General features: G+C 38.0%; 1 protein-coding gene across 1 annotated transcript; it reads right to left on the bottom strand.

Moving 5' to 3' along the window:
• Window positions 1-7,790: 7,790 nt before the first annotated feature.
• Window positions 7,791-9,765, bottom strand: LOC119726900 (E3 ubiquitin-protein ligase TRIM71-like). Its single transcript, XM_038198751.1, has 2 exons — window positions 8,282-9,765; window positions 7,791-8,089 (listed from the first exon to the last, which is right to left on the bottom strand). The coding sequence occupies exons 1-2, from the start codon at window positions 9,753-9,755 to the stop codon at window positions 7,791-7,793; spliced, it is 1,773 nt and encodes a 590-aa protein (XP_038054679.1). The 5' UTR covers window positions 9,756-9,765.
• Between the last annotated feature and the right edge of the window lie 490 nt (window positions 9,766-10,255).

The raw sequence follows: 10,255 nt of genomic DNA, 5'->3' as shown, positions 1-10,255 counted from the left end.
CCCCTTTTTTGGTTCCATTGAATACAATATTTTACATTTATATCTAGTCAGCCACAACCAAAATACAATATAGCATTGAGGAAAATCACGATAAAGCATTTATAGGGGAAGAAACAGATAAGAAAAACACCAAAAAAGCAGTGCTAATGTGACTTAGGGCATGATCCCTGGCTGCATGGCATAAACACATTAATGGCCTCTGTCTAGTGCCCCTTGAACAAAGACAATTTCAAACTGGGGAACCGCCAACATAGGGCTGGTCCAAAATAGCTCAGTTGAGTGTTATACAAGTAATCTGCAGGTTATAGGTTCAAACCCCACTTGATCAAGTTCTTTGTTCAACTTTTATTTGAGGTTCAAATGTAGGATCAAGGATATGTTAAGTCCTCTCAAGCCAGTAGACTAAACAGGGACATTTTTGTCAAGAGTATTGTATTTGAGCATTAACTACTCCCTCTTGTAAGACCAATGCTGCACATACCGGTACTGGCAATTATTCCAAGATTCTTGACAAATGCCATGTAATATGGGCACAAACACAGTACAACATCAAGTATCTTACCTGAATTGAAGTGTTTTTGTTAGTTTTAGAAGAAAATTTGAAACTATCTTTCTGGAAGATGGCGCACAACATAGACAGTTTACAACGTTTGATGTGTATACAATACACTGTACTTGTTCATGAATGCATATGATTGCACATAGTGCGTAAATTCCCAGTTCTATTTTAAGAAGCTATTGGAGTCCGTGTATACATGTACTGTACCGGATACTTTCTGCTAACATCCGATGCAGGTTTCCTGTTTAGAAATAGCAGCCAGAGTTTCCATGACCCTGGTGCCCCAGCCCACAAAAATGGAATCAGAAGTCACCAATGCTATTCTGGGACTAAACAGCCCTGGTGATTTTCATATTTCAGCCTGAAAAAAAAATGTACAGCATTTTTTTTGTTCACTTTTGAATAAAGCACTGCCCTCAAAACTTGGCTCATTTTGTTATTAATTATATATTATATGTTTCAATCACTTGTTGCCCAGTGGTGATTCCGGTTCATGAGAGCATGGAAGAATGTATATTTTATTTTTCTATTATGAGAGCTTGAAAAGTAATCCAAAAAAAAAACTTTTCCTAGGAGGGTTGCAGATGCAAAATAAAAGGGTGTGGTTTTTTAGGGGATGGGGGTGGGAGTAAGAATACAATACACAAAATTGGGATTTGTCAGGAAAAGAAATCTTTTTTTTTAATTCCCAGGGCAAGGAGCCTTCAAATATATATTAAGGCTGGTTGGGCTATTTTAATGTGAATATTTCTTTATGTCATCACTTGTCTAGTTCGAGACACTAAAAAATAGACAATATATCTACAAAAAAGGGGAGACTTGACATGAGTACAGTACTTCTTAAGAATTGCAACTTTGTTATCAAATTACTTTCAGCTCATGTCTTAGGGTCTGAAAGTGATCTTGTGAAACTCATCACTAAATTAGTGTTCTTTTTCGAGTTTTACCTTGAAATCAAAGGTTTTACCAAGGAAACAAAACTTTTTTGGGGGGATTTCTTTTTTTTATTCACTTCTAAATGATACATCAAATGGAGAAAATTGCTCCCCCAACATTCAGTTTTGAAAAAATTACCCCAGAAATTTTGAATGATTTGCCATCAAACCATGATTAGCTCCTCGTATGTTTAACTGGTTCCTAGCTGTCCCTATCGCGATCAATAATGTAAATGCTAGGAAGGAGTCTCCTTGCATTATGCATTTGTTTGTGCACAAAATTAATCCAAAATAAAAGCCTTTTAAAGAGGGTTGCAGCTGCCCTAAAATAAAAATTTTACATAAAGATTAGAAGTGACGTGTTGAAAATTCATTCAAATATGGTTTCCCTTTACAACAAAAGACAAGCGCCCAATTGACAGAAGGGCAAAAGAAATGAGTAGGTTGGACTACGGAATGCTTAAACAATTATTGATTCAATATTTGATTTAATTAAACTCTTCAAATCCACAGAGATTATAATGTCTCCAAGAAAATCCACAATGAAAATCAAGCCTCAGATTAAAACCTGAGTAGAATTTGCCCAGTCAGTGACTATATTGAGCCACTTTCTGTTTCACAATATCTGTTTACAATTTCAGGAAAACATGCAAAACCAAATATAAAATTACATAAAGATCCATTTCAACATGTTGAGTTCACTGCTGTGAACAACCATTACAGATGTTACGTTTTAAGGCATAAATTTTCAAGACACAGTGATAAAAGTCTGTGAAGTTTCTTGCAAGCATTTAGTGGAATAATTATGTTATGGTAGATAAAGGTTCACTCTATAAAAACACCAATGAAATGTTCATGTTATGGAAACATCATGGAATGCTTGTGTTGCAAAGAATACACCACATTTGCTTTCCTGTAATTTTCAGAAACGATGGATTTGGGGTTTAGTATTTATAGCAAATATTGTTACACTGTCTTGTTTGAAGTTTTGTGTTCGTAGATGCTGGACAAACCAAGAAAAACAATCATGTTCCTGTATTCTGGTTCCTTGACCCCACTTAAGATAAAACGGAGCAATTTATAGATGTCAGGGAATTGTATGAGGTCAAGGAACCAGTCTAGCTGGCTTCTACCCGTTCATAGATGTGTAATTGATTGCAAATTACAAAATTCGGACTAACTAAATATGGTTAATTGGGGGAAGTATTTTAAAAAAACTTTAAAAAAACCCCAGTTTTTCCCATTGCTGGTCAGCCAGCCAGTGTTTAAACTGATAAAAAAAAATGCCACTCTTCTTAAAAATGACAGCACACCAGGTGCCATGATTTGACAGGACTTTTAGACTGTCTTCGCTAAGGCCAAAAAAAAAGGCTTCGGTTTCTGGTCTGCGTGCGCGTGTAGCCATGCGCGTCCGCAAAATTAAAACGTTTTATTTTTCCATGTAAGATGATGTCTTAAAACCGCCAAACTCACAGGTTTGACTGGAATCCTGCTGCTGCACAATTTTAACATGTTTCAGATGGGGTTAAGATCGAGTATAAGCTTGATGTGGCCTCTCTGGGCTCCTTTATGTTTTGCACGTAATTTAGTCTGGCACCATTGGCAGTCATCAGCCGACATTTGAAGAAAAAAAAGTGGAAAAAAAAGCCACGTCGCAGCACCACTTTTGGGGCAAGCTCCATACCAGAAACTGAAGACTTTTTTGGGGGGCCCTAAGGTATTTTATAATATTTTGAAAACAAAAATAAACACGGATGACCACTATTAGTTACAGTTTTGTATTGGACGTTTTATCCTTTCCCCCAGGCCAGGCCTATGTCCCCAAAAGCGATGAGGATAATTCCAGCTCCTGGGGTTCGGACACCAACACCCCCTCTAGAAGGACCAAGACCGCATGGTCGGCGACGCTGAGATGCGACACATGACGCTCACCAGACCAGCTAAGGTTGGTGCTTATTGGGTCAGTCACTACTGAACACCATTACCACACTGCAAAAACAGATAGACAAGCAAGACCCTGTGGAGGAATTCAAGGTGACTTTGGGGTAAAAGTTTGGCTCAGTGATATTTCGAGAACTCACAACTTTAAAAGTCTCAAAAAAATTTCATGAATGTCTGTAGTCTATAGAACTTCAAGTGAGGTTATCAGATCTTCCCATTTTCGTATCTGCAAAGCAGAATGTATCAGAATACAAGGGATTTATTTCAACCAATTGTTACCAACAACAAACCAAACTTTGCACTCCATCAGCAATAGCTTAATTTATTACCAGACAGTTTTGCCAAACATGTTTCGTTGAGTCAGTGAAATGTGACTCACCAGTGACATGTCCCCGATGTCAAGTCTGAGTCATGAGTTGAGTCATGAGAGCCGAGTTTGAGTCATCAGCCATTGTAACTTGAAGTGAAGTCTGAGAATTTGCAACTCAAGTCAAACTCAAGTCCGTGTCACAGACTCGGTTCTATATTTCTGCCATACTGGTGTATGGCTATGTTGTCCATGCGCTTGCTGAAGAATGAATATACAAACGATTAAGTCAGCAAGAGATAACTTGATTCGTAATTGAAGTCTGAGCTGGAGAGAGAAAAAGCAATGAATTGTGTGTTCTCTGTCAATTTGTTCACTTTGAAATGTAGGTGCTATATGAAATGTCAGTGGCAGTCAACTGTGAGGAAGCCAAGAAACCTGTCTGCAAAAACAAGAACAGATTCCCCAATGTAAGTTCGTTTTGTTGAAGTATACTTTGAAATAGACTGTTAAGTTGAAAAAAGTGGCCTCTTGAGGCAAACACTTGTTAGCACACTCACACTGCATTGTTCTTAATTGTAGGCGGGATGGGTGCTAAGGTAGTCTATGGAATATCCCCGTATGCAGCAAGAGTCCATGATATGCGAGCAGATTCGGCGATTATTGTGCAAAACAAGTCTGCGTCTTGACCTCAAGACCATTCAGCAGGTGGCTTTTATGTCGGGTCTTCGGGAACCTGTTGTCATGTATATCTAATAAAACCTAGGCTCGACATCCATTATGCTTATATATTGTGAATTGTGTCTGCAAAAATAGACTGTGTCTCAGGCATGAGACACAGTCTATTTTACAGGTCGTGATCAGGGCCTGTAATGATATGTTACGTGATGCGCGAGCGTGACCTTGAATCATCATCACATCATATTTTAAGTAAAGGGCGTAATGAGAATGCCCTCTGGCACGTTTACGTCTCGCCCATGTCTCGCCCACAATGAGCATTTGCGTATGTTAACAGTTTTGAAAGGCAATGTCTGGTTTTATTGGATCTCTATCTCCATTGTTGTATTACAAAAACATGGCATCAAAATTGACCAATGAATAGCTTAGTCCGGATTTCAGAATGAAATGATGTCATGTCGACTCATGGCTGGCGCACGGGGTCGCATACATTTGCATGCAAAGATATATCAGACGTTGGACCAGAGACAGAGAGGGTGATACAATGAGTGATACTCAGAGTAGTGTTGAGGGTTCATTCCTACACAACAATTTTGTATTTCAATTGATTAAAAAAAGAGTGGACTGCAACATTAGGCAATCAAATGGGGTTGGTACCATTCACACCTTTTATTGGTTCGTAACTAGTTTAATTGTAAATATGTAAGGGACTGTTAAACCTGATATGATGTTAGAATTCCATCTTTCTGTGTACCTTTCAAAGGTGTAACTATTGGGCATGTGTCTCTCTTCCCCCCCCCCCCCCCAACTCCATTTGAAATCTTGAATTGCTCACAACAAATGTATATATTACCTTCCTTGCCCACCCCCCTTTAAAAAAAAATTGGTGAACCCCCAGGTGCCCCCTAGAAGATTAATCCTAGTTATGTTGCTGGTACCTTAAGAAAGTTCCAGATCGCGTACATTTCACTCCCATAGAATGTGTGATATTTATAAGTTATCTATAGGTGTGGTGGGTACTTGACTGCACCCTCGGCAACGATACGATATCAGTTCTTCCACTTGTTAGATGTCAAGTTTAACTGTTTTTATGCCCGTAATTTAAAGAAATGTTTACTTTAAATATTTTTTGTATAGGCATGCCCCATTCATTTTGGAAAAAACAATTCCATGTTCTGATTTTTCCCGTGTTAAGTGGTTGCTAAGTTCAACAAATTTTGATCATCCATGTGTCACTTTTTCGGTTAGGATTTCTAGACATTTGAAGTTTTCACAGGACAATAAAATACTGAACATAAAACCACATGAGGTGATCTTTAACATACAAAAGATTTCTTTTTACTAAATTTTTTTTTGTTTTGATTAAAATGAGCAATTTTCAAAGCTGACCGTAAACAGTGTTGTTGTAGTGTTTGTTTGTTTTTTGTTCGCAATACGTGGTACTAGACCTTAACAAGCCTGACTAATTTTCTAAGATCATAGTTACATACTCAATATATTTTGAGAGCATTTGGACAATATTCAAATGCGGTCAATCAGGAGATAAAAAAAATCAAGAGAAAATGTGTTCACAAATCTAATTACTTGATAATCCCCTCTACCATTATGTACAAGTATAAATGTTGGGGAAACCACTGATGTTATGTTTTTGTCAAAAACAAAATGGTCCTAAATGTAAAAAACGAAAACTGAGAAAAGACGGTTGTTTCATGAAATCATTGTTGCTATGTTCTCAGAAAACGTTTTTTAAAATGTCTTCGACAAAATATACAGTAAATGAACTAACTAGTGATACAATAACAACGGCTTCCAAATTAAGTGGTCTATAAATGATAAAATACAAATATATCTTTTTGAGTTGCATCATTGGTGTAAAACAGGCAGCCCTCATTATGTATGCAAATAACACTAGGAGCAGAGTTGTAACATGCCCAGTGAAAAATGCATCTGAAATGTACGTGAGATGCCGATTGGTAAAATAACAAACTTTGGATCTTTGCTGAAATGCCATTGTTGTCATGGAAGCTGCGTTCTCTTGGAGAGATATTCTGTAATGAAAGCAAATGCTCATTGCTTCATTTAGACTACTTGGTCTATCAGCATGTAGCAAACCAATACTTATTCAAAGAAGCAAAAGCCTCAATCAGTTATGGAATAAACTAAACTATTATTGTAATGATACGGAACCTCTCACATGTAGGTCATTCTATACATTTAGGGTCCAAAGTCAGACATTTTTCCTGTCCCTGTTACCTCTGAAATTGATCATTTGCCATTCAAGTGGCATAAAAAAATTACTTCAAATTAATTAATATTTGTTGAGTAGGTCATTTGATTCACAAAAGCATTCTTGGAGGAAGAGTACACACATAAAGGAGTGCATCTTCTATTACAAAATCGTAGATGCCAGACGTATAGGGACAGGAAAAAGTGGACCCCAAATTCATAGAGTGTTCCAATGCATCTTGAATTGTAGTATTCAAAAAATCAAATTTAAGAATGGCAAAGAAGAATTATTTCAATTTACAAATGTACATTCATCATACTAACCACATTTACAAACATCCATGTATCATTGCAGTAGAATGCACAAGGTTTTCATTTTCAACATGGTTGTAAATGTAATGAAACTAATATTAATTTGATGAGGCACTCAGACAGCACTGTGAAAGAGACAACCAAGGGATTGCATATGATTTACTTTTCAACTATCGCTTGAGTTCAAAATCACACATATTTCATTCAGTTGCTCTCGTGTAATGTACTTGTCTCATGTACACAGAGGTGCCAAATCTTTCTCATTTGAACATACATGTAAATTGCATTCATCTATTAACTCAACAATTTCCCCAAAAATTGAAAAATCGAATAACAATATTAAGGAAATGTTTACATTTCATACAGGAGCAGGGTTATATCTTTTACTTGGAAAGCACATCATGCATTGACTTTGCATTTGCTGACATGAATTTGAGAAAATTGAATTTCCCTGTCGTATACCTTCCATCTTCTTGGTAATACTTTCCCTCTTGTTTGTTATCATTTTTAAAATGTGCACTCTGCCCTATTTGCAAACAATGTGAAGGGTCATTCCTTTTCTCTCATTATTGGACCACCAGATCTAGGATTTTATAGGAAATAGGTCTGAATGTTAAAGTCCAAGATTTTCAAAAATGGAAATGGTAGTTAGGTATTAGAGTCAACACATACAGAGACCAAAGACCTTAGAAATATACCAAATATACAGTATTGTAGAATGTTATTTGAAGGGAATGAACTTTAAAGTTCGTTTTCAGTGATAAAAAAGTTCAATGGCTGATGGAAGTGGTTGGTGGATACACTGGATAGCCCCAGTTTAATTAATCTGTCCTTACACTAGGTGATAGACCTTTACAGAATGTCCTACAGCAACTACCAGATCACCATTTGGTGTGAATGTGATGCCACGTAGAGGACCAGATCCCTTGATCGCACATCCAATGTACTTGCCATCAGGACTGTAATACAGAATATTACTCGGTGGATGTCCATACACAGCAACATAGATGCTGCCGTCACTGTCACAGCACACAACAGTAGGGCACCAACCCCCCTGCTTGTTGCTGGTCATGTCTACTGAGAATGCACTGGCACCATAGTAGTCTACACATACCAACCTTTTGGTCATGCCTGTTGTGTAGATAAGGCGGTGATTGTACATTGTCAGATAATATCCGATCATTGGAGCAGACAGTCTCCTGATGAGGGATCCATCTGGGTTGTGTAGAGATATCTCCTTCTTGCCTTCATAACCCACTGCTATCAGATTGCTGTCATCCACTGCAAGGCATGTTGGTTTGTATGACCCTCTACCTGGTGTGAACTGATGGAGGAGCTGATGTTGCTTGTTGAAGACCTTGACTACTCGACCATCTAGAGCAAGGAGCTTGTCATCCTTGGTCACTGCGATACACCTTATAGCATTAGTGAGGCCATTGATTTGTAGCCTTTGTGGGATAAGAGATTGTTCAAGGTGACTATTGGGAATTGAAGCTGTAAATAGTGCACAACTGTGTCCAGAATATGTATTTTTAAAAAGTACAATTATTTTATTGCCAGAGAGTGCTGCAACATCTGCTATCAATGCATTTGTTAATTGCAAGTTCTTGACTTCGGTCTTCAGATCCCATTTCTCCTTCACACATGATCTTGCAGGTCTTGGTGATTGCTTAGCTGCAGCCTGTGGCTCTTCTTCCAGAATGAGTCTCCCAAGTGACCTCTCATCATCTTCATAGTCCATGAAGCTCAATTTGTCAGGAACTTGCTGTGGCTGTTTCCCTGTCAATTCACTGAGGTTATGGAAGAGCTTCTGCTGAAGTTCAAGAATCTCACAGCAACTTGCTTGATTCATGAGTTGTCTCACCTCCTCCAGCTTATGGTCTGTCTGTGTCACCTCTTTGCTGTTATTGGCTTGAGCTGCTTCAAATTTTACGACTCTCTCTTTGTAAATCCTGTCAGTCTCTTTTAACAGTTTCTGCTCCTCCTGTCGGATCTTAGCAATCTCTTGGTCAGCTTTTTCTGAGATTTTCTTTTTGGTGTTTGCAAACATGATGTCGAGTTTCTTGCGAGATATGCAAGTCTTCTCTATGGTGGTGCTTAGTTCTGTTTTGCTTTTACCAACTTTTGCAACAAGTTCTTCTATTTTTTTCTTACATTTCTCAAAAGCCTCAGGTAAGCCAATAAAAGAGTGTTTTGGTTTTTCATGATCTAGAACAGTACACATGAGACATATGACTTGCTCACATGTATTACAGTAGACATTGAGATTCTGATCTGGATGCTTGCCACATTTGGGAACTTCATCTCTTAGTTTACTCTTGTAGACAATCTCTCCTGATCGAAGTTCAGCCAGTGTATAAATTTTGTGAGATTTCATAACAGTCATACGCCCATGAGCCTTTTGACATTCTTGACAGAGGAAATGATCACAGTCTGCGCATCTTGAAATAGCCTGATTCTCCTCATCACAGTTTTGACATTTGATGTCTGACCCTTGACCTTCCAGTAGCTTTTCCTGCATTGTAACTTCCTCCACCAGGGCACTGAATGCAAAGTTATTAGGGAGATCAGCAACCCCAGACTCTTTCAACATGGTTTCACGTCTGCACAGAGGACATGTCAGCTTTGTACCACTAGGATCTTGGCTCTGTCTGAGGTCGTGGAGGCATTGCAGGCAAAAACTATGCAAACAGTCCAGCAGTTTGGGCTGCCTGAAACGGTTGGTGCAAATGGAGCATTCCAGATGATCCACACTAATCTTCTCCAACACTGATTGGGCTGTTACATTAGATGCCATCTTCACTGTTGGGCTTGGTGCGATAGGATGGACCTTTAACCTGAAAATGAAGCACATTAAGTAAAAGGTTTGGGAATAACACGTATTTCAACTTCAAATGATTATTTGGTTGAAATAAGTTAGATGTAGCCTACAGTTGAAAACTTTGTGTTAAGTAGAATGTTCATAAAATTGAAGGTTTATTCACATACTATATGCTTGATTTAAACCTGATGTTAGGTTTCCAAAAGAAAATAGCAATTAGTTACAACAAATGTTTAATAGGGTTACCTTGTTAATATAAGAGCACATTTTATCCTGAAAAATGCAATATTAAAGAATTCTTTTCAGCTGTTATAGGACATTTTCTGCATCTCAAGTAAGTTGTTATAAAGTTCATTACAAGTCAAACAAAAGAAGGTCACAAGTAAAACAGTTTTCAATGACAAACAATTGCCGACGGTTGCGCGGAATTTTAAAAAAGGGCACTCGTAAATGGCTGCTGGTAACCAAAATGGCAC

This window comes from Patiria miniata, unplaced genomic scaffold (genome assembly GCF_015706575.1).
Source record: "Patiria miniata isolate m_02_andy unplaced genomic scaffold, ASM1570657v1 HiC_scaffold_2, whole genome shotgun sequence".
Classification (NCBI taxonomy): Eukaryota; Metazoa; Echinodermata; class Asteroidea; order Valvatida; family Asterinidae; genus Patiria; species Patiria miniata.
Note: the sequence above shows the minus strand (reverse complement) of the source record. Positions and strands in the feature narration are given on the sequence as shown.

Excerpts from the sequence above, each read along its gene's own strand:
- LOC119726900 (XM_038198751.1), bottom strand. The coding sequence starts at position 9,755 with ATGGCATCTAATGTAACAGCCCAATCAGTGTTGGAGAAGATTAGTGTG. Across the intron at positions 8,090-8,281 it reads ACATCAGCTCCTCCATCAGT|GCATGACCAAAAGGTTGGTA; the intron begins TCACACCAGGTA and ends TCTACACAACAG.